The sequence below is a fragment of the Xenopus tropicalis genome, chromosome 6 (assembly GCF_000004195.4).
Source record: "Xenopus tropicalis strain Nigerian chromosome 6, UCB_Xtro_10.0, whole genome shotgun sequence".
In the NCBI taxonomy this organism is placed as follows: Eukaryota; Metazoa; Chordata; class Amphibia; order Anura; family Pipidae; genus Xenopus; species Xenopus tropicalis.
In genome coordinates, this window is record NC_030682.2 from 96,816,273 (window position 1) to 96,842,174 (window position 25,902).

At 36.9% G+C, this 25,902-nt stretch overlaps 1 protein-coding gene across 3 annotated transcripts in view; it reads left to right on the forward strand.

Annotated features, from left to right (window-relative positions):
• Positions 1-25,902, forward strand: part of ripor2 (RHO family interacting cell polarization regulator 2) — an 87,783-nt gene that overhangs the window by 52,021 nt on the left and 9,860 nt on the right. For 2 of the 3 annotated variants that reach the window (XM_031903254.1, NM_001130276.1), the window contains 10 exon segments: positions 190-338; positions 2,037-2,166; positions 3,201-3,347; positions 4,638-5,327; positions 11,083-11,267; positions 17,691-17,859; positions 19,368-19,503; positions 21,797-21,958; positions 23,048-23,206; positions 23,824-24,014. In XM_031903254.1, the coding sequence (XP_031759114.1) occupies positions 190-338; positions 2,037-2,166; positions 3,201-3,347; positions 4,638-5,327; positions 11,083-11,267; positions 17,691-17,859; positions 19,368-19,503; positions 21,797-21,958; positions 23,048-23,206; positions 23,824-24,014 (2,118 nt within the window). 3 annotated transcript variants of the gene reach the window in all.

Here is a 25,902-nt window from a genome sequence, read left to right on the forward strand (position 1 = left end):
AGGGTTTGACAGTATACATTTATTATTTAATTTTTTGCAAAAACAGAGTGAACTTTAGATTCTCAAGACATAGTTAAATCCATAGCCAGTAGCTGAACATGTTTTGGAAGCACAGTAATCCATAGATATGCTCATTTTACTAATTCTAAAGAGTCAATTCATTTATGGCTATAAACTCTGTGCTTGCAGGTTACAGAACTTAAAGGGCTTGCCACTCATATCCTGGTTGGAAGCGTAACCTGTGAAACAAAGGACTTATTCGCTGCCAGACCTCAAGCCGTGGCTGTTGATATCAATGACCTTGGCACTATAAAGCTTAACCTTGAAGTAACATGGTGGTAAGTGCCATTAACATAACACACTCTGACAGTTCATAACTCATGTACCTGCCCTGAAACCTTTTCCAGTGTATTTAAGTGGAAAACCAGTTTTCTGCTTCAAAAATAAATATGGGACAAAGAGAAAAAACTGTTTGAGGTCAGAGTGTCAGATGTCTGTGACCTGAGTCACTTTATGGCCTGGTTCCCATGCACCAAAATACATGTTACAGTGCAAGGCAGTAACTGTTGTGTCACAGATTATACAGCTGTACATCAGCAACTGTGTCCTTAATGATGTGCAGGTAGAGTAAAACTTGACCCACATCTGACCCTAACCTAAGCTCCCAGTGGGCCAGTCTGACCCTGCCCTTAGCCGTGTGACTTGTGCTCTGATACATTGCAACCTTTCTTTACTGCTGTGCTGCAAGTTAGAGTGATGTCAACCACTCCCTTTCCCCCCAGCAGCCAATCAGTAGAAAAATGGGCAGGTAGCAAAATAGCAGCTCCTTGACACTTCTGATGAAGAATTCAGCTGCCTGAACTAATAGTACCTCCATAGGCTAATAGCACTACTGGTACTCCTGAATTATAAAAAGTGGATAAACAGGCATAACTGTCTATACTGCCTCCCAATAATCTAGGGTGACTTCAGGCTAAAATACATAGTCCCATAACTGCCCCATATGTCATTATCCTGAATTAGCTTGTACAGTAAAGGAGATGGAGATATATACACACAGTATTCACTGCCGGGGCAGTGCTTAGGTAGCTTTTCCATGTGCCAGTGCAGGTTTCTCCTACCACAAATCCATTAAATACAGTAAGAAGCAGTGTGAACTTTAGCCCCAAATACATGAAATACAATGAGAGGCAATGATTTCTGCTCTCCTGACCCCTTCCCTTCTGAAGGCTGGAGACCGCAGACATCAAAACTCAGAAATCGTTTGCATTGCTAAACCATGCGCCACATAGTGGTAGACGTGAGAATAGAATCCAAGAGGGAGAAACCCTGTTTTGGTATTATATGACTTGAGTCTCACTGAGTACATTGAGTAGGAGAAACAATAGATTATCTGAAACTATTGTGCAGTGCTGGCTCCTTCTGAAAGTTCAGAATCAGGCACAATGCACTGAGATGGCTGCCTACACACCAGTGTCACAGTGTCACTGTGTTAATTGGCAATGTAAGTGGCCAAAATGGTAAATATGTGTATTTATAAAAGAAAAATTAAATGAAATAACATCTCCTGACCCATTCCGTTAAGAAATAGTGAGGGAAAAAAGAGACAGTCCTTGGTCATTGTGATTTCCACAGTAATGGACAAAAAGAAAAAACCTACTTATGGACATGACAATAGCACTGCTAGTTGTGATGCTTTGTATGAAAAAGATGTAACATTATAGGGTATAGGCTGTGTATAAAAATAGTGAGCATTGCACTAGTTAAGAATTTCTATCCAAGTCAAAGAATACAGGTATTAGTCCAGAAACAAAAAAATTGGGTAAATGTCCTTCTAGATGATTATCCCAAGATCTGTTTATAAGTGCTTCTCACAATAAAGACATGAGCAAAAGCCTGTCATTTTATATACTGTATGCAGCATAAGCAAATAATAGTAATAGTAATACAAATTAAATCTGATCTTAAGCCTGATTACAAGATTATATATAATTTTAGATTTATTGTAATGTAACTCAATCTTTACTGACTGGCAGCCCATTTGACACAGAGGATCTGACTCCATCCACTGGCAATATAAACAAAGCAACAGCCCTGCAAAGAAGAGTCTCCATATACAGTCAAGGAACACCAGAAACCCCAACCTTTAAAGAGCATTCCTTCTTCGTAAGTCTTTGCGATATCATTAAGATGTTTGTACTGAAAAAATCTACCAGTATTATTATTGTTTTTTCCGTATTACTTACTAACTTTACCAATATCATAGAACTAAATCTGCTCCATTGGGCCAGTTGCAGTTGGAGGAGAAAATCTTTTCTCTCAATTCAGTGTCAGATTTTCCCATAGATTTGATTGAATGTTTACTTCATATACCCTAAAATCAGTTTTTTTCTTCATCAAACTGAATTTTTATTTTAGTTTCCTAATTTGCTGATTTACTGAGTTTTAGAATTTTAGATTACTATGGTTATATGGCAATGCTTAACTACTTCATGTGAAGAAATTTTCTACTTCACTGGAATATTACAACATGACATTTTATACTAGGTTTTGCCCTTTAATACTTTTTATTTTTTCCTTAAATGCCTTCCTTTTTTTATAGTTCAGTATTCATGGCTTATTTAAATGAGCCAGTAAACAAGCAATCTTTTTCCATTGCTATATAAAGAAACAAGTGATAGCAGACACTCAAGCTAACCTCCACATAGAATTGAATTATTATTTATTTAGTGACCATGTGTTTCATGTCCCTATTGTAAACTTAGTTATAGGCCTATCATGAGATTTATTAAAATGCCCACTACCACTTGTTTCAGTTTATCGGCCAGATTTTATTAAATGAAAAAGACTTATCTCTGAAAACGAAGTCTATAGGGAAAACTGAAGCTTAATTAGAAGAAAAGTTTTTTCTCCTCAAATTGAATCTCGTCCGTGTTTTCACGTGATAAATCATAACATACCTTTAACATATCTTTTTATTGATTTGAATCTGGTCCAAAGAGTGCACCTGTATCATCTGATATAAATTAAAATTGCACTCCAGGCCACTTTTTTTATTCTTTGTTTATTTTCTTTATCGCTCTTTTTCCTCTATCTGTAACAACCAACAGCTATTAATTCCTCATCCTTCAGAACGGTAAAACTGTCACTGATATATAATTTGCTTTTACTAACATACCATGTGCTCTTAACCTCTAAAGAAATGGCTGAACCCGCCACAAGACAGGCTGCGAATGTCAATTATGGATGCGCTTCAGGAGACTTTCTTTGACAAGCTCCGGCGCAGTCGCTCTTTTAGTGACCTACCTTCTCTCAGGCTGAGGCCTAGATCAGGGCAAGGGAGATATGTGAGTTATTCATGGACAGATGTGTGTGCTTTTGGAGTCCACCAGCTGTGTGATTGTTTATGCATGACCTTTTTGGCTTTCTGTTCTATCAGTGTTTGTTTTCCTCCATCCTCTGAATAGCTGCTGGTAAAAAGCAGATATTTGTATTCTGAATGTCGTCACAGCAATACAAATAGAATAAAAGTATTTAGGTCTTCTTTTTGAAATGACCGTTTTTTGTTTCTGTTATTTTTTTAACCTGTCATCTCTCCTAACTTGTTTCATTTGCTATTTTGTAATTAGTTTTAATTTGCCATATCCTTTTCAGAGACTGGAATCTGTATTTATCTTTTTAAATCACATCTCTGTATTTACAGATATACATATATACAGATATTTCTAGCTTTTTACAGGTTTTATTTTTACTTTATTTAGTCATAAAACCATTATGTCAGGGATCAACATTCTGAGAGCTTTGCTTTAAGCACATTGGACTACAGTTAGGCCCAAACTGGCAATCTGTGGATTCTGGCAAATGCCAGAGGGGCTGCAGTAAGATGGCCTAGGCAGTCCAAGGGGGGGCTCTTTGTACTTGAAATGCCAGGGCCCATTTTGAATCCATCTGGGCCTGATTGCAGTACACAAAAGAAGTTTTAAATGATAAAAAGAACAATTAAAACTCAAGAGATAAAATGTGTCTGTACATAGCTGAAGGTAAAGCAGCCTTATGTATAAACATATTGATCTGCATTAAACTTCTTTCATTTAACCAGGCCATTGGTAAACATGTCAACAATCATTGTGTTAACTAATAAGTTTAGCTAATGCAAACTGGACATTGGCAGCAGTCTAAAATACCTGGAGCTTGCGCAGGTCCATCATCATATATTGGGGTGAGACTTTACATCCAAACAGGGATTTAGGTACATACTTCTGAATAACCTAACCCTGTGCAATTAGATAAACCTATAGCAACCTTATTGTTGTTCGGTTGCCATTTCAAGTGTAAATATGCAGGTTTAAAACAAGTTGTTTTAAGACTGGGCGATTGCCCCCAAATGTAATGAAATGCACTGGCCAGGTGCAGTAACTAATAACAACCACTATCTGGTTTTAAACCAGGAAATGTTACCTGTTGATTAGTTGCTATAGGCGACTAGACCTGCATCAAAATTTGCACCTTTTATTACATAACCCCATTATTTTTATAATTTCTTCATATGAGAGTTTTGGGGCTCATTCTGACATCCTTTAAACGTTTAATTAATTGTACCAATCACTGTCTAATATGTTTGCTTTTTTTTTTTGCAGTCTAATTTGCAAGATGACATTTTTGAAAATGGTGGGAATTCTGTTGAAAAGAGGGCCCTCTCCCTTAGTTTTGAAGACTTGCCCAATGGTGACTGTACTCCACCCAGATCAACAGCCTCTTCTTCTCTTGGCTATTCAAACCCTGAAATCACTGTTACACCACCAGAGCATAATCTCAGTGAACTATCTTCAGAGGATCCATCTATGGATAACTCAAGTTCTAGAGGATCTCCAGATCCAAGTATTAACTCTCCAGACTCTCAGTCCCACATAGAACAAACTGGTGAAAATGAAGAAACCTCATCAGAAAATAAGTTAGACTTGTCTTGCCAAAATCCCACATTCTGTGGGACTAATAACCTATTTAGAAATTCAGATGTGTCAGTGTCAATACTACAAGACTCAGATGAGGCTTCTGAGCTGAAGCCTGTGGAGCTGGACACTTGTGAAGGAAATATTACCAAGCAGCTGGTAAAGAGGCTAACCTCAAGTGAAATCAGTACTACAGCAGACAGACTACAGTCTGAGTGCTCCATTGCTAGTGAAACCGAAGCCAGTAGGTCCTATTTAGATGGGAGCTTAGAAGAGTCATTGCAAGGGCTCCTCTTAGAACTTGAGCCATGTAAAGACCACTATACAGAATATCAGGAATTGTACCATGAAATTACACACCTAGAAGATGTTCTAAAAGTAAGTGAATGCCATGTAAAGTAAGTGAACTCCAAGTGACCAACTGTTTGTTTTTTCATTTATAAATGAACCGGTTTTTACTCTTAATGTGTGTGAATGTGGTGGAGAGTAGAGATCTTGGTTATCCTGGTTTTAATTTTATCTCCATGTGTTGGTTTACACAGGAACCTAGATTTAGTAGCTAGGACCGATGATGATTTAAAGGGACTGAATTACTAAGAATAAAGTGCAAGCAATTTAAATCTATGCTGTGCGCCACATAACCTATGGTAACCAATTCCAAATAGTCAACTAAGCAGTCAACTGAATTTTAGCTGCAAAATCTAAGAGCTGCAGATGGGAGAAATCCTTTATGCTACTTCATAAAATCAAAGTGCACTAGGAACAAATAGCCTTTCAACTATTCTGAGCTCAACTTATTTTTTCCCTGCATTGGTAAAAAGGGGTTAAATCCACACACATTGATCTCTAAAATAAATGTATAAAAGAACGTTGCTTTTATCATAGAGTGTCAGAGCTTTTTGAAGACCAACAATTGTCAGTAATACTCGTTTAGGAGATGAATACAATTAAAATAAATTCAAACTCATTCATACTCATGGTAATGTCCAGGGTTTTAATCCTTAATAAGTATTGCAAAGCTAGGTTGCAGGGAAAACCTAGAAACAGAATGGTGGGTTAAGTAAAACTAAAGTAGACATATAAGACTATAGGCAGTAGAGGACAGAAGCATGTCAGCATGTCAGAAATATACACCTTAATTAAATAGCCCCTATCGATTAGGCTTATATTAAATAGCAAAATAATCTTGCCTAAGATGTACTTCATTTGTCTCCAATGATAGGTTATCATGTCCCTGAAAATTAACAACACTCAGTTCCTCCCCATAACCATTACAGGACATAAGTCCAATATTGACATGTTCGTGGTTCAGTGGTCACCACCCGCTTATGTGCTTCTCTAAGATTATCCTCTGTAGTGTTTGTTTTGACACAAGGAAAAGCTGTGCCCCATAACACTTTCCACATATTTTGCCTCACTAATAAAATCGGCTCTGCACCTTAAAAGCACTCCTGCAAACAATTTTGGAGGTAGCAATATATTTACCGTTGTAGCTGGTGACTATTTCCTTTTTGGCAACTGCGTTGCACTTGTTTGTACCTGTGCTTGCATGCTGTTGTATGGGATAACTCTGTAGTGCTAAAATACCCAAATACTCTTCACTCTTTACATTGGAGCAGGCAAGACCAAACAACCTTGATGTTTTGCCAAATCACAAATAGGTCAATAATAGGAAGTCTCTGAGGCAATTAACAAAGTGCCACCATGAAGACTTTTTTTGTTAGTATATGTGTATTATGTATATAGTTCTTTGTATATTTATCTCGGAAAATTGTTTTGATGTACATATTTATTGAATGTATGAGTGAAAAATATTATCAAAATAATACATAATTAAGTACAGCAATGATTTAAACAAACTGAGTTCACAAGTTCACAAAGTTGAATGCAAACACTGAAACACTGTTTGCAACAAACATTTGTAAAGCGTTTTCTCCCGTGGGACCCAAAGCGTATATACATATATATATAAATATGAGCGGCAGGTGGGTGGGACCTAACTGTCCACTCGCATACCCCTACCTTGCATATTCAGGATACATAACGTAGAAGCACCAAGTGAAATTAAGAACAAACTTGCATTGAGGATGAGCAATGTAAAGTGAAAGGGCTCTAAGGGGCAACCAGATATCCAAAAAGCTATGATTTACAAGAAGGCCATCTCCCACAGAGTCAATTTTAAGCAAATATTTATTTAAATTATTTCCATTTTCAGTACCTTGTGGGAACTAAGCTGCATAAATCCATATTGATGGCAAAATAATCCAAATGGGTTATATAATGTTTAAATGTTTTTTAGTATACTTAAAGTATGGTTATCCAAATTATGGAAAACGCCAAGCATTCTGCATAATAGATCCCATGCCTGTTCTACAGTATTAAGCTTACCGTATACAGAAAGAGATGAGCTACTTGTTTTGTGTGGTTACCATATGAGTAGTCAAGCAGATGTTTAGCTGATTTGCCTATCCAGTTATGCCAAATCAGGCTGATCTGATCAACTGGCCACCAGGGTAACAAGCAGATCACATTTAGGGCCTGTGCAGAGCTGTTGGCATACAATGATTGATCCAGTCTTTGCCCAATGGAATTTTCAGTCAACCTAATTAATATCTGAAGGGATTCTGGAAAGGAAGACCATGCCTCACCCACAGGTGAGGGCATGTATGGTGAAATCCTAAATCCAGACCGATTTCACCCTTATTGGAGCTTATCAGTGCAATGCAGGGTTTTGCAATCAGTATATGTGGCAAAGTGGATCCACCAGAAAATCATTTTTGTTGAGGAGAGACTTCCTCACTCATATGCAAAGCAGAAGGAATTTGTATTTACATGGAATTCCCTAAAGTCCAAACCTCACCTACTGGGTTTTAATCATGGCCGGGACACTATGCTGATTGGATTCCCAAATGCAGACCAGTTCTGCCCTTATTGGGCTGTTCCGTATTATTTTACACTAGCCTGCTGCTGGTTAAAACAGCCCTGTGTATGGAAGGCCTTAGCGGCTTGTGTGACTGGTCAACCCAAAAAACTGCAAGTTTTTTTTTCCCAATCAAATTCTCACTTTTCTTACCACCAACTTTGGAATAGATTCAATTCAGTAATAAAAAGCTTTATCATGTCAGGATTCAATTTCAGATGCAATGCAATTCAGAAAAACTTATTTAATGGTTTATCATGTGAAAACTATATTCAAGTCTATGGGAAAAAGAATTGAATCTCGTCAATGAGTTTTTATGCAATAAATCATTGGATAACTTTCTCTCACTAAACTGAATCTGGCCCGTTATCATTATTCCATATCACTTCCTCCTTCCCACTTTGATATATCAAATAACATCATAATGATCCAACCTGGTCTAACCTATGTTCAAACTATATCCATATGATACTCCTCTCTAAAACATGTTGACATTCTAACACTCACAGTTTGTTTGACCCCTGCAAAGCTTTTCCTGGGCAAAGTGAAAACCATATGTTGCTATGCTACTTATTCATCCTCAAAGATCATTTCAAAGATCTCAAATATAATACTGCCTGTTTACATTACAGCATGCTCAATAATATATATAAGATCCATTTTTAAACATTACTGTCATTTTTATCTAACAATCTCTAATTTCTTTCCTATACATGTTTTTATGTTTGATTAATAAAATTACTTTGATATTTTTCTATTCATCTTCATCTTTAAGTGTGATTTATTAATTTACCTTATGACTTTCCAAATGAAACTGAGAGAAGACCTCTCCAACCCTCTTTGCTTTAAACAGTTACCACTATGTAGTTAGCAATTACTAATTTAATGCAGTTAGATTACCATAGTTACTAATAATATGAATATCAGGGCCTGGGGAACGTTTTGAAGTGATGAATAATTGTGACAGGTGGTAAAGCTTTCCAAAAACATGCAAAAATATTAAAAAAAACAAAACTCACAAATCTTAATAAATAATAAATGCATCACACAGTAATATGTATTAAAAGGCACTAAGTTTACCCAGGTGCAGTAACCCATGGCAACCAATAAAATGTTTGTTTTTAAACAGGAGGCTAGTACTGTAAATGTAACCTACTTAGTGGCCACTATAGATTACTCTACCTGGGCAAACTGGCCATACACTGCTACATCCGCTAATTTGGTGAGAATGCTAAATGAGTGGATATGTACGAGATTTGGTCCCCAAGCCCATCCAGCAACTCGGCCCATGTATGGCCACCTTTTATAACATAACCCAAATACACTTTTTAATCAGTTGCTAACTATAATGAAAGCATGGTGCAATTGAATAATTGTTGAGTGCCCATAATGGAAAGATGCAATTGTACCATAGTTAAGTGCCCATAATGATATATTTATCAAAGGTGAAAGTGAGAAAATAAATCTGATTTTGACAAAAAATCACTTTTCTTATGCTAACTGAAATTTTTCATGATTATTTCATGCGTCTTTTCAATAGTTTTATTGTTAAAAAAAATGATCTGAAACCTGCCAAGAGAAGGGGAGGTCACTTCTCACTGAACATAATGTGCAGGTTTGACTGTTATTTAAATTACTGACTATACATTGGCCCTTTTGTTTCAAACTAAGCTATTTGTGACTCCAATTGGCAAGCTTCAGCAGAAGAGGTGTGGCTGGGTGCATTTAAAGCCATACTGACAGCTGCATGGTGCCTTTGATAAAGCTTTTTTATCTTTATGGGGCACACTTACTAATCAATTTTCAGAAAAAGTCGATTTTTTTACTTCTGGATATTTTTGACATTAATGAATGAGTTTTTGTCAGTACTCAATTTTTCTGATATTGTTTCTCCAAAAATTTGAGTTTTTCGGAAATTTTCCCTAAAAAAATTTTCAAAAATAAATTCCATAATTCATGATTCATGATTTTTAGTTAACTTTTTTTTGTCCAAAAAAAATTTGTCAGGTTTGATCTTTCGAGGACCATTGAGTCCCCTCATTGTTAATCCCCTCATCGTTTTCTGTTTCACCCAGTTTCAAGGGAAATTAATCCCCTCATTGTTTTCTGTTTCATATGTTTTCAAGGGGAAGTAAATCCCATCATTGTTTTCTATTTCACAACACATTATTGTTTTCCAAGAATGAGTGCCAATGCTCCTAAAATGGCTGCTGGAGCAATTCCTGTTTGGGAAAAATAAAGAGGATTTTTTACAAGTTTTAAAGAAGTTTTAACATTACTTTCAGCTCAAAAATTTGGGATTTTAGTGACTGCCCGAGTAGTGATCGAATGGTACTTAGTGGTAGCAGATGTGACTGAGGTGTGAGCAACTGCACAATAGAGAGCCAGCAATATACTTGAGGGCTAAAAGGACACTAGGGGAGAAAATAGCTGTTTCTAATGCAGACCATTAAAAGTTAAATTTTATAGTACTAAATTCTGCTTTCTCAATAAGTACTTAGTAAACACTATGTGGGGAGGTGTCAGCATGTGTTTATCTTTTTTCTTTTGATACTGTTTGCAACTTACTAATTTAGCTACCCAGCATACCACTAGTTTTGAACTGCAAATCACTGCATATGTGTGTGGTGCACTCAAACTTCGTCTACACCGAGTTTTATTTAAACCAATGGCTACATCTGTGTGTGTGCGTGTTTAACTAAAAATGAAAAACTAAACAGACAATATTTGGTAGTTTAGTTTTCCCACAATTGAAGTCTATGGGAGCCTTGCATATTCCTCTGAAAATGTTATTATTGTTATTAGGAGCATTTACAATTTAAAAAAAATTGAGAAAGATGTGTTAGCTAAGGAAGTTGAAAAACATTTCTCATGCATTCAACTTTGTGATATAAAACAATAATGTGCATTTTGATATATCTGAGGTCAGAGGATGATCTGGATCTCAATGAGATTGCATTGCCTTATATTGCTCCAACTTGTAGGCTGATAACATGGTTCAGTGCAATTTCACAAGTGTTGCCAAGTTCTACAAACATCTATGCTTGTTTGGCCAACATTACATGAAATGCTGGTAAACTAAATCAGAAGAAAATTAAAAGATTACTAACACCCCAAAATCACTTCACAAATTAGAAACAGATCAACTATCCACTGATGTCTGTTTTTTTGAAAAATAGCCTTGGTCTTCACTAGTCCCTTCTACTTTTGCAGTGCAAGCCAGCTGTAAACCGAAGCAGGTCTTCGAGTATAAGTCTAACTATTGAGAGTGCATTAGAAAGCTTTGATTTCCTGAACACCTCTGACTTTGATGAGGATGATGTTGATGATGATGACATGATTTGTAATGGTGGAGGTGCAGACTCTGTGTTTTCAGACACAGATGTGGAGAAGCCCAGGTAGGTTTTATGTAAGGAGTGCTAAACATGGCGTGTATAAAATAATCCTGGTTCACATTCTTTTCAAGGAAGAAGAAATCTATATATCCCAAAAATGTCCTTGTTAACATTTGATTGCATTGTTTGGAAAGTCAAGGGGAAATCCTTGAACAGCAAAATATGCAATATTTTCTTATTCCCTTGTTGAATTAGGGCTAAACTTTGGGCTACTCACATTTCGACAAAATGTCACTAATAAATAAATTAAATAAAATTGATAATTAATCTTCCTTGAAATTGTATGTACCTGGAGTATTCTACTAATATTCATGTTTTGTCTTCTCTGTTTCTCTGTCTTTTCTTTTTAGCATGATGAATATTTGCAGTGGAATAAACTCTCAGTAACAAAAAGGACCAAAATAAGCAGCATTTTGGCATCAGTTTATTGATAGTCTTTTCATTTAGTTTTTTTAACTTTGTTTTATGCTGTGATATTCATTTCATTTGTTATGTATCTAAAGCTTATTAAACAAGGGTCCAAAGCAGCCACAGATGTAAATGCATGGTTACCTAGTTTGTATGGTTTTTTACTCAAGATAATTATCTTAGTAATCACTAAGATGACAAAACCCTCATCTCTACATTTCATACATGACGTAATGTCACCATTAAATATAATTTTTCAGATTCATTAGTAGCAAGCACTTATCAACATTCTGATTTTCGTGGTTTTAGAGTGTTTTTTTCCTTGAAAAACACCAATGTCTAGTCATTTATTAAAAGATCCGAATTGAAAAAGAATGAACAAATTAAAAGCAAAAAGAACACAAAAACGTTTTCCAATTAATCTTTGTGGACTTAAAAACAAAAAAAAAACAACACAATTTGCCTAGGACAACTCCCATTGACTTCTACATGACCTTGACAGCTTTTAGATGGTGACATTTTGTATTAGTGTTTTTCATGATTTTGACGCATAATTAATGGGAAAAACTTGTTTTTTTCACGAAAATATCAAGTTTTAACACAAGAAAATGAATTGTGAAAAAAAATATGACCATTAGTAAATGCCCGCCTAAGTGTCAAAGAGACAAGAGTAAGGAGATCTATGCCACATAGAGCTTATAATCTGGGTGGGTAATAGGATATTAAGTGCTGCAGTTTACACTGGTTGTCACTGCATTTTAAATGCCAGTACTAGGTCAAATGTTATACAAGAGGCAGTCTTTGAGTTTAGTTCTGAAGAGACTGAGGGGGGATACTCTCCAGAGGAATTCATTGAAGGCATTCCAAATGTAAGAAAAGAGGCAGAAAGGTTTAAGTCAGGAAAAAGCAGTAGTAATGTGGGATGTGCTTAAGCAGTTGCTCTGAACAGGGTATATGGAGATACAAGAAAAGAGATGTAGTGGGGTGCATAATAATAAAAGGCGTTGAAGAGTATGAGGAGTTTATAAGTTATTCTTTGTTTTATGGAAAGTCATGATTTCAGGACTTCAGCAGTAATCAGGAGAGGAGAATTTGGGAAGCTTGGGAGTTTGGGAAGTCGCTTAGTAGCAGGTTGCAGTAATCCAGACAGAATAGAATGAGCGCATGTATGAGCATTTTAGCTGTTGCTTGTGAAAGACTGATTTTGAATTTTTGCATAAGAAGTTTTGATAGTGGTTAATATGGTCAAAGAAGTAGAAGTAAAAGACTAGCCCCAGCAATTTGCTGGGTTGCAGCTCTGCCCCAGGGGTCCAAGTTGTTTTTGCCTCCCTCGCTACCCCCACATTAATTTTTTCGCAACAGAGGGGGTCGAGGAGCATCACTATCACAGAGAGTATAATAGCACTCTTTGCACTAGAAAAGCTGGATTCAACTGGAATTTTGGTTTTTATTCATGTTACCAGGAGAGGCTTTTTGCTGGCCCCTGATAACTCAACTCATGGCACCTCAGCCCCTGCTGAGTTGACAGGGTTAATGAGCATGCCATCAGTAGAACTAGTAAAAGTAGGCCCAGATTTAGGTGGAAAGATGATCAGTTCAGGTTTCGTTAGGTTAAGTTTAAGTTGGTTGGTTCATCCAGCTGGAGATTGCTAGGAATTTTGAGATTTGATTTCTCAATCTCAGCTGTTAATAAATGACTGATTAATATATGTGAGTGTATGAGATCTCCCAAAGAAGAGTCTACAGAGAGATTAACAATGGACCAAGTACAGAGTTAGAAAAGTAAGAAGAGAGCTATGATTCTATGATGCAGCCTGATTACTGATACCGCAAAATGCAAAATATGCTGAGGAGAAAGTGGTCAGTTATATCAAATGCAGATAAAAGGTCCAACATCTTGTAAAGATCTTGTAACTTCTTTATTGTTGTCCACCTCCCTTGAAAGTTCCACTTATCAAACTGAGCTTACAAAGAGGCTACCAGTACATTCTCTGACCATTATATACACTTTGAAATGATCCATTCCTTACCTGCCAGGCTTTGAGAAACCTTAGGCTTCCAGAATTTTTAAACGGTAGCTCTGTCTAGAGAGGAACAGCCTCCCACACAGCTACTAACTGGGGATTCCCTGCAAAGAACATCCTTCCAGACCTTGGAAAATACCTTTTTTTGTACAATTAACTGCTAGAAGAAGTCTAATTTACTGCCAATGGTGCAGGTTGCAGTGTGCAAAATAATATCCATGAAGTGCTATGTTTCAAGCACTTTTTTATGCTAAACACAGGTAGCACTGTATTTATCAGGGACAGGCACGGAGTCATTCAGAGGTCCAAGTTAGCAAGCACTGTCAGCCACAGGGTGCAAAAGATCCATGTTCTTACCTCATGCCCTATGGTTACCCTAAACCACCCCTTGGTTCAATCAGTTTCCCTGAGAACCAGGGCCGGAACTAGGGGTAGGCAGAAGAGGCAGCTGCCTAGGGCACAACGATTGAGGGGCGCCAGGCAGGAGCCTCTCCTGCCTACCCCTAGTGCTACTTTGTAATTTTCTCCGCCGCTTGTCATTAGCAGCGGAGGCAATGACCGATCTCATCGCACCGCCCCCCCCCCTGCACCGCCTCCTGTGCTTTGGTGTGCATGCGCCATTCGGGGGGCGGGGAGGTGGGCGGAGTTGGCCGACCGGGTTGCCTAGGGCACCCGGTTGGCTTGGCCCGCCCCTGCTGAGAACTATCACGATGGCAGTGGCTAAGCATTAACTCACAGCAGCACAATATTGTTCAAGGCATATTTTAATGGACACAAGTCAGCATATCAAGTCACCTTACATTCGCCCTTTAGCGTAATGTTCATTTTACAGAGCAATATTAATGTACTTGTTACCAAAAATGCGATGATAATGATTCTAAAAAATCAAAAATATTGAGATAAATTATTGGTTTTATATATATATATATATATATATATATATACACACACATACACACACAGAAATACATAAAAACATATATTTCTTAAACATTTTCAAGATGTAAAGTCTTGCCTGACAGTGAAGGATTATTTTAGGCATCCCTGCTTTATTGGTAAAAGAGTTGAATAAGTAACATAGAATCAATAGAAATGGTTATATATAATAAATGATTTTCCACTGGACCCAATTAACAGCAAGTATATTGTTAAAAAATAAACCTTTCTGAGTTAGTAGGTTTTCTGTTGGGCGTGTCTTTAGCACTTTGCATTACAATACACACTTCAAGCTGTGGAGGGAAAACATACTGTGTAATTTTCTCACGGTCTTGCATTACCCTATGTTAACATCAAGCTAGTCAAATATTACTAAATGGATATATAACTTCACAGAGTGCTGTTTACACCTTTCATATAACACAACCCATAAAGTACATAAGTCCCAACAGATTAGCAAAAAATACTTTGCTGTATGAGATTGATTATTACATTCATGCTCATGAATGCATAAAACCACCATGTATTCATGACTGTCCATTTTGCAATCAGTACAATATTGTGTACCTGTAGGTCTGAGTAATAACAAGTACAATACATTTAAAGATAAGAAATACAGTTTTTTCAGCTGCTATTATACTCAGACGTTTCCCACTAAATGTGATAACACACGTAAGTCCTGAAAAATCATTTCTTCCCATGTCTTCATTATTTAATGCATAAAGTATAAAGGGTGGCATACCAGCAAAGAAACCACCCTAAATTTGTAAAAAAAAAAGACCAGGCTAGTATGTCAATTAAGAAGTGCTCAGAAATAATCTATACTTACTTTATAATATAAAGAATGACACATTTGCTGTATTTGTAAAATATAACATTTCTATTTTAGGATACTTGTCTTACAGAAACAAAATAATATCTAGCATTCTGCTATTATATTTGTGGTGTTTATTTATTTTGAAACGCTTATATAGGAATTGTAAAGGTCATGAAGACGAGACAATTGAGTAAGGGAGGAAAAGAAAACATTACTGCATGAACAAAACATAGTAATATATAAAATGAACCTGGAAACTGCATGTCTCTGACTGCCATGCTTACCCACACGAATGCTCGATGCAGTCCTTAAGCTGGCCATACACGCACCGATGTTATCGTACCAAACCTTGTTTTGCACAATATTCGTTGCGTGTATGGCGGATTGGCGCAAAATCAGTTGTCTCCTCAATCGGGTAGGACAGAAGATTTTTTATCGGGCGCCGTTAAAGGTGCCTGAGCAAAATCTGCGTTTCTACCTCCATATCTGACGATTCAGCCCTGAACGTCAAGATCGTAATTGGTATGTGTATGGCCACCTTTAGGTGTTAAGATGGATTTTGTCCTTTATTTGCCACCTTAGCTAAGAAACAGCTTCAGAGAAATAATTTCTAGCAACCCACCAGCAATTGTCTTTTATTTATGGAACTGAAAGCAAATTAATTTATAAGGACAACTGTACATTTGCACCATATTAATAAATCAGTCCTTGTGACTTCATTTTCAAATTATTTATATGGATACCTGTTTTACTTTTGGTTGCCTATGTCACGTGGGCAACAAAGCATCCAAAATTCTCTTTCCACCAGTATTAATGTAAATTGCTGGTGGGCAAACATATGCATCGCAAATGCTTCCTGGCAAGGCAACTTCAGGTTACTATGCAATTCATATTAATGCCAGTAAGAAGGACGTTTTTAAAAATTAGAATTATTTGCTTATAATGGAGTCAATGGGAGATGGCCTTTCCGTAATCCAGAACTTTCGGGATAATGGGTTTCCGGATAAGGGATCCCATACCTGTATATGTTTGCATACCCTAGCACAACGAAAATATGTGATTTTGCAAGTGCTTTCCATTGGTATATTTAGCATTGCACTGCTTCCCTTGACCACCTAGCCAATTTTTAGCTTTCTATAGCACCCTTCTATATGCTGATGCTAGTTATCTCTCCTTTATGAACCATAACTTAGCTCTCTTTAATCACCACCCAAAATATTTCAGAAATCTTTTCATCCCTATTTGTTGTGGTTATCTTCATTTCTGCCCCCTCTAATAATACAATCACAGGCTAAATGTTGTCACTTTAAAACTAAACAACTATACGGACAATGGCACACCAGAATGCTGAAGTCTTCTGGCTCTGTGGCAGCCACTGATCCATTATAGCATGTACGAAATATACTGCCTATTGAACAAACAAAGGATGTATTGCAATAAAACACGTCAGCATTATCTCAAAGTACACACTCACAAGCTTTCCCTCAAAAGATCACATCTATTGATGTACATGGTTTCCTTCAAAACACTAATTTGTTCTTTTCACATTACACATTGATTATTTTCTATAAATTGGCTTCCTCCTGCTTCAAAGTAAATCATGAATGGTAAGTAAGGAAAATACTCTTTTTCTGCTGCTATTCTCAGTAATATATAACTGAATTTACCCCAATTACTCATATTTATGTATAAATATGTTTTATATTTAAAAAAAGAAAAGTGTTTATAATTTAATGAAATTTAGAAAGCTAATATCTTCAGCATGCTGAAACGTCATTGTTGAGTTCCCCATCTCTTTAAGTAACTGTATTTTTTTTAGTGATCAGTGTAAAAATTCAGATTAGTAAGGATTAATTCAAATATATTTGCCATAGGGTAAAACATTTGATATGAAACATAACAAAAGCAGTGATACATTTATTGGTTAACGAAGACGATAATCACAGCAAGCTTTCTGTTCCTTTTTTAAAGCTGATTACCTCTGAAAAAGGAACTGAAATGCTTTGAAAGCTTGCTGTGATTATCTTAGTTAGCCAATAAAGGTATTACCTTTACGCCACTTTATGTTTCATATCAAATGTTTTAACATATAAATTTTTGACGGGCTAACACGGTACTTGAAGATATATTAATCATATGCACGCATGATAGAGAAAACTTACTGGCTTATACTATTCTATTCTCCATACAAACTAACCACAGTATAGCCTACAGCATTTTAATCAGGTCTTTGTTTTACAGTTACAGAGCTGGGCATCCAGAGGCAAGGGGTCATTTAAGTGAAGCATTAACAGAAGATACTGGGGTTGGTACCAGTGTTGCAAGCAGCCCCCTGCCACTCACTACAGGAAACGAAAGCCTTGATATCACACTGGTCAAACATTTACAGCACTGCTCTGAACTTATTCAGGTATGATGGCAAATGAACTATAATATTTGTAATTATTTCCTTCTTTAGGAGTTTAATTTTTAGGCATATAACTAGGATTTTATGTGAAAACACTACTTTAAAAAACGATGTTTGTTTTTGCAGAAATAGCCTTACATTTTACAGCCCTCAAGCCTTGTCTGCACAATAAACTCCATAATCCTCAGCTATATAATTTTGTATGTTTGTTTGTGTCATCTAGCTTGTGTGTCTTTATCTTGTATTTTTAGTCTTTGCCAGCTTTATAAGCTATGTAGAAGCAAATGATTAACTTTCAGTGATCACTAATTCATCTTTCTTAACACAAAACTAGTTTATAAAGGTGGCCATACATGCACCGATAATATCGTACGAAACCTCGTTTCGTACGATATTCGGTGCGTGTATGGTATGTCGGCGAGTCGACCGATATCGCAGGAAGCTTCTGATATCGGCCGACTCGCCGATCGGACCAGTTGGAAAATTTTGATCGGGCGCCATAGAAGGCGCCTGATCAAAATCTCCCTTCAGAGCTGAATCGGCAGAAGGAGGTAGAAATCCTATTGTTTCTACCTCCTTACTTGCCGATTCAGCCCTGAATGGTGTGTGGCACATCTGACGATGTTTCGTGCGACCGATGGTCGCACGAAACATCATCAGATTGCCACGTGTATGGCCAGCTTTAAAGAATATGATTTTGCTACTTTAAGAGTACAATCAGTAAAATAAATTGGGCACATGGTCCTATATTGTACATTCACTAGATTAAAGCTGCATTTATCTGTTGAGAGGTCACGTGATTTTATAGTCCTGATATAATATTGAATCTTCTACTTCCTTGATGGGGCATAAACAGCCCACTGTCCCAATAGGGTGAGGCCCCATGAGAGGGATTGATCTGATGATCTGCCCATATGCTTGAAAAATCTTCTGCTTGTGTCTGCACCCAGAAGCATTGAATCTGCCTGAGTGCAGGCACACTCAGCCAATATTTGCCAACAAACACAGTCTCGCTATAACAGAATCAAAGCAAATTTGTATTAGAGCACATGAAAGTTGCGGGAGATTGTTGAGAACTTCATACTTAAGTTTCCAAGGGAGTTAAGTATTAAGGGAAGCAAGAAGGCTCAGGCACATACTCTGTCCTTTAGCACATATTATCATAACATATAAAATATTTTCTGAAAAATCAGTGAACATCCCTGTGATATGCAGAGCCAACCTTGTATATACAGAAATTTACCAAAATACCATTACAGTACATAAGCACCTGCTACAGGTACAACTGCTGAAGCAGTTCCTATAAGATACTTGTTCTGTTCTATTATGACCAAGCTAAAAACAACAGGGATTTGTCAGTGCCATGGTTAGAACACTAGAGATAGGAATCTCAGTGCTGCTTGGGTACAAAGCTCTGAGTGACTGGCAAGGGGAAAGACAATTATTAGACTAATTATGCCATACATACTGCTGCATGTTTCTTATGCTTATTTCTTATTTGCATTTACCAGCAAATCGTACTTTCTAGTTCCATATTATTTGTTTTGAAAGACCTACTGAAGAAGTTAAGCAAGCAAAGTCAAATCCTGCGGCAGCTATCTGAAATCAGCAGAGACTCTATGGGCAACATGAACTCAGTTCTGGAAGGTAAGTAATAGCATCAGCATTGCCTTCTACACAGAACAGCATGTTGGTGTTTTATAATTATGCACAGGAAGATAGTACTCTAATGGGACAGACAAAAAGATAGCAAAAAATACAGATAACTCTACATACAACCTTTAATCTTTATCTTTATTAATGGGTAGTAATTATGTGGCAGGACAGCTTGCTTTTTTGAATTTTAGGGCAATGGCAGATGGTAAGATTTGTCACCCATGGTAAGTCTGCACTACTGCCGAGAATTTGAAATTCTATAAGATCAATTTTTCTCATCATATTGAATCTAGCCCATATTTGCAATATTAGCAATACTGCAAAAGAAGAGTGTCAATGCAGGTAATCTAACTAGAAGCACTGGCATGACATGTATTAAAGTTACTGTTTCAGTACTAAAACTTAAATACTTCTAATTGTTTCCATATACTCTTTAACATATTGGAATTACATCTACTTTAACTGTATCTTTTACGATAAGTAACTTGTGATTAACCCTTTAATTAAATGCCCCTGTAAGCTATTGCACATGCTGCTTATGCAGCAGAATTTATACAAATCTTCATGCTATAAGAGGTGACCCATAGTACTGCAGGCTGTAGAAAGGGAAAACATTGTTTAATGCTGTCCCATTAAGAAAGCTCTGCATCGTCACATGCAAGCAACCCCGCTCAGTGGTACACTTCTGTTTAACAATGTAATTTTGCTGATCATAGCCCGGGGCTATAGCCTGACTCTCAGTAACTATTTTCCATCACTGGTTTTCCATGCACAGTTTCACAAGGACAGAAGCTGCTGATTCACTTTCCAAAGGGCCTTTTGTTTTTCTGGTCTCTTCTAAACTTCAGTAGTTGCTAAATAAATATAGCGTCATGTGAAATGATTCAGAAACAAAAGCTGGCTCTCCAAGCACACACAGTTAGGTTTTAAAGAATAAGTGGGGGTGCAGTATAGTATTCAGTCATCCATACCATAGAAAATCAAAAGCCAGCCAGGGTTTAGGGATTAATACAATGCCTATTTTTACTTATAGAGTGTTAAATAAAAGGGTAGACTCCTAAGTTCAGATAAAAAAAATCAATCAACATTTACAAGTTATAGACAGCAATGTAAAAGGTGCATTGTGGCCAGTGCAGTTAAAGGAAAACTAACCAATAAAAACAAATATGGTTAGAAATGCTGTATTTTATATAATGAACATATTGCACCAGCATAAAGCTTCAGAATCTTAATTACAGTAATGATTTAGGCCTTCAAAAGTGTGCATAGTGGGTCACCATCTTGGACTTTGTTGGAATGTCAATGACACATGCTCAGTGTGCAGGGGCGGGCCGGGACCCCCCCCCTATGTGTTGTGTTTTGACGCGCATGCGCAGTTCGTGCGGGGGGGCGGAGTGGGGGAGGCGCGGTGTGTGCGATGCAAAGTAGCGCAGCGCACAACTGCTGATCGCGTACTAGGGGTAGGCAGGAGAGGCTCCTGCCTGGCGCCCCCCAATCATTGCGCCCTAGGCAACTGCCTCTTCTGCCTACCCCTAGTTCCGGCCCTGTCAGTGTGGTCTGATCAGCTGTTGAGAAGTTAAGCTTAAGGAAGAAAATGACATTTGCTGTCATAAAAGCTGATGCTACAGGACTGATTATTTAAATTCTGATGCTAACTGTACTGATTTCTAAGCTGCAATGTAATGAGGATCTGAAAAAATGACTAATAATCAGCCTTATATTGTTAAAGTGGTCCCTAACCTCAGTAACTGACAGCAGCACAGAGTATGTGCAGTGAATTAACAGGAAAGAAGATGGGGCGCTACTGGGGCATCTGCTAAAGAAACATGGTCATGTTGGGCTGGTAGAGGATCGCAACATACAATGTGCAGCATTTCTAGCCTACTTCTTTCTTAAGCTTTAGTTCACTTGTAAGGGTCACTGAATGAACAAAATGACAACAGCTTTACATCTGTAAAAAAGTCCTCTATTTCATTAAAAGATTTTCCTGTACAGTATGAGGATCGACAATGTGGCTGCTGCTGCAGTGTACATTTCAGTTAGATACACAGGGGCATAACTTGACCACTCCAGGAACCCATGCAAAAACTACCTACTGTACCCTCAACCATGCACAGATGCCCATATACATTTCATTTGCATATTTATAAACATGTCCAATATTAAACAATTATACTTTACTCCCCATTTAAACAAATGAAACAGAAGTGAAACCATTCTTTCTGCGTTCTGTTACAAACAATTAGAAATATGGCTTTGACAAGTTTATTGCTCTTTTTTCAAGTTATCCCTGGATTTAAAAGCATGCCTTATTTGTTATCCTTGTGGATAAAATGCTGTACACCTGGACACACATACCATACGTCTGCTGAAAGGATGATGAAGCAGTTGGATGCAAGTTTTGGCCAAACGATTAACAAGGAGTGCCCTGGGCATGCAGAAACAGGTATACCCATAGTGCTAATACTCTTAAAAATGTTCTCTTTTGAGTTATTATATTAATGTATGCTTTTATTTGGCCCATAAAGGTAATGAACTAGAGTTGGTTGATCACACAGTCTTAAAAAATGTTTTAAAGGGATACTGTCATTTTTATGGTATACTTTTTATTTCTAAATTACACTGTTTACATGGCAAATAATTCACTCTATCATTTAAAATTTTATTCTTTATTCTTTTTTTTAGTTGTAATATTGGTGTGTAGGTGTGATATCTCAGTGCATTATGCCTGAGTCTGAGCTTTCAGATTTTTTAGAAGCGCTACAATTAGAACTGCTTTCAGGTAACCTATTGTTTCTCCTACTCCCATGCAACTGGAGGAGTCCCAAGTCAGACTTGGATTTCTTACTATTGAGTGCTGTTTTGATATCTACTGGGAGCTGCTATCTTGCTACTTTCCCATTGTTCTGCTGATCGTATGCTGGGAGTGGGGGATATCACTCCAGTTTGCAGCTCAGCATAAAGTGTGACTGCTTAAGTTTATCAGAGCACAGGTCACATGGCTGCACCCTGGGAAATGAAGAATACGGCTGGCCACATGTGAAATAAAAAAAAAATCTGTGTTTTTTAAAAACAGATTTGAATGCAGGATTCTGCTGGAGAAGCTCTATTAACTCATGTGTTTTGAAAAAAACATGTTTTCCATGACAGTATTCCTTTAAAGAATACATGCCAATTATATATGGGCTATGTTTCTAGCTTGTTGCAACTGTTGTAGCCAGGGTGCTGTGGGCAGCAAACAAAGGGTTGTTCATTTGATTTACACCCCAAATTCAGAACTAGGAGCTAGGTCATCACACCCACATAAATGGAAAAATATTGCCAGAAGCTGCCATGGTGGTTTGCAGTAAGCATCCTGAAACAAGCAGGTATATATTTTCTCATAATAACATAAAAAATGCTCCAATGTACTTATGGGTAAAATATACTCCTGCATTTGATCTAACTGCCTGTTGATCAAAACAAAAGTCCTACATTTTAAATGTTTGTGTGTGGATATTTGCAGTTCTGCACAACATTTATGTTGTTTTTGTAGTTTTCAGAATGCTGCTAACTCATATTCTTGACAAAGGAGAGGCTATTCTGTCCGCTAACCTGTCCACAGAAACCATCACGGTGTTCCAGTACTATGATTTCTTCAACAGCCATAATATTGGTGAATTTAAAAGTTATTTGATTCAGCTGGCTAAGGAAGGTAAATATTTATTTATGATCAAGCTAATACTGTTTTATTGGCAATTAAACCTCTGTGTCTTCGCCATCTTGTAGCTTTTTGCTTTGACTGTACCTTGAGCAGCTAATAGTTGGTTGATCCAAATCATGTTGGATATACTGTGTGATTTGAGGAATGATATGCAGTACAACTATTTGTACAATTATAACTACTTTGAGCTGCAATCTCTGTTTTATTTAGGTGAATTTAGTAAACCCAAGCCCCCATTTTTAAATAATGAATAAGGTATTTATAGACTCAAAGTAAGCTAATGACATGTTGGAAAAATACAGAATACATACATTAATAAATCTATATACAGATGTTAAGCCCATATCATACTTTCATTACATGAAAAGTGTTGTAATAATGAGCTGTCTCCAATTGTCTCTGCCTTTTCTACTTACCATGCCAATAACTATTCTTGCTGTGATATTCAATTCTTACTTATATGGTCAGTGTTTCTGGCTTAGCACTGCATTTAGTCTAGTGTGCTTATCTTCATTATCTTGCAATAACTGAAATGTATCTTTAAAAGTTTCTAAACAATTACATTATTAAATGAGTTAAAATAAACATTTATAAATACGTTTTCTTAGCATCAGTGGTGCAGACATCTATGGATGCAATTTCATTCAAAGTGGAAGATCTATCTTCATTCAGTTCACCTCCTTGGCAGGAAATCCTAACAGCATTGACCTTGCTCCTTACTGAAAATGACAGCGATGTCAATAAAGCTTTGACCTTACTCTCCTCCACTGCATCCAAATCTGATCAGTTCAGAGAAAAGGTGGGTTAAAATGAATGAGCTGCAATACAATAAATAAATAAAATAAAAAGGAAATCTAAGCTTTCCAGTCATGTTGTGATATATACAAATGGGTAATGTCACCATAAAACTAGTGGGAAAAAACTGAATAACGGTCAATTTATTTTTACATGATTCATGGATTTTTTGTGTGAACTTTTTGCAGAAAAAACAAGATTTTCACCATATATTATGTCACAACTTGACAAATTAGAAAGTAAAAATACACCATCTCAAGGTTGCCGAGGTGATATCAATGGCAGCTGGCCTTTTTTCTTTGCCCTGTGCTTTTTTAGAGGTTCTCAGGGTTTTTTATGCTTTTATTTGTGTGACAAAAAGAAAAAATAGAATTTTTTATGTTTTCTGCATTTTTGTTTGCTTTTTTAAAATTAATTTTTTCATGGTTTCAAAAACCTCTAAAACAACAAATGTGAGAATGTTGATAAATGGGCCTCTAATTGTATAAACCTGAACTTAAATGACCCTGTCATTATATTCTTTCTACTTTAGAAGGAAGGACCAATAGTGCAGTAGGGGTAACATGCCCCAGATGCCAAAATACAGGGTCCTCCTTTCTATACTTAGCTTGGGAATGCCCATTAATCCAAAACTTCTGGTCTAAGCAAAATTCGAAAAAATCTGGTCCCCATGGCTGGAGCTAAATCCTGCTGTACCGGAGGTGGGGTAAGGCCATTAGACAACTAATCTATGCATCTTAAGCCAACGGGTATATCACCTTAGTATAAGGTATACAGTATGGCACCCACAGCAAATGCCTATTACTATGTAAATCACGGAATGTAAATTCGACTAGTGGCAAAACCACTGTGTACAGGTATGGGACCCGTTATCCAGAATGCTCAGGACCAAGGGTATTCTGTAATTTGCATCTCCATACCTTAAGTCTATTAAAAAAAACAATAAAACATTAATTAAACCCAATAGGATTGTTTTGCATCCAATAAGGATTATTTACATCTTAGTTGGGATCAATTACAAGGTACTGTTTTATTACTACAGAGAAAAAGTAAATCAGTTTTAAAATTCTGAATTATTTGATTAAAATGGAGTCTATGGGAGACGGGCTTTCCATAATTCGGAGCTTTCTGGATAACGGGTTTCCGGATAAGGGATCCCATACCTGTATTAGTATGCATATCACTGTATGTAAACTTGACATGTGCTAAACTATTGTATCTTCTGTTGCTCCCCCTTTCCTCCCTTTTCCTTCCTTTTTGTTTCATAAAACAATAAAAATGATACTATAAAAAAAATAGTGCAGTAGGGGTCCACTTTGTATTTAGCAACAGTTGTATAATTGGTAACACTATAAAAATAGTAGCAGTTGAGTGGGCAGTAATTTAGAAGGAATGGGGGTTGATTCACTAAAGTGTGTTAAAACGAGCGCTATTTATAGCATGCGTTAAAAATGTTATTGCGTCTTTATTTTTCGTGGATTTTTTGTGTGAGCTTTTTGCAGAAAAAACAAGATTTTCACCAGCACATGATTCACTAAAAGGATACTTGCGTTAATTTAGATGCGATGCTGTTTGCGTTATTTAAGTCGCAAAGACTATTTTCGTGCAGTATTTGTCACAACGCGCGCTAATTAATGCATTGCGCACAAATAGTTGCCGCGTGCGAAAAAACGCACAGCATATTAGCCATACACACCATTACTTTAGTAAAACTACTGTTCTGAAAATAACCATTTCCCTGCAAACTGGAGGCTGCATCACTCTAGGGCCAACACATACTTGAATCAATCACACTGCAAAGTCCATATTTTATTGCCAAAAGCTCATGAACTGTACTTTTCTATATTTACCGCCTGCCTCAAGTAGGTGTTAATTTTCGCACTAATGCGATA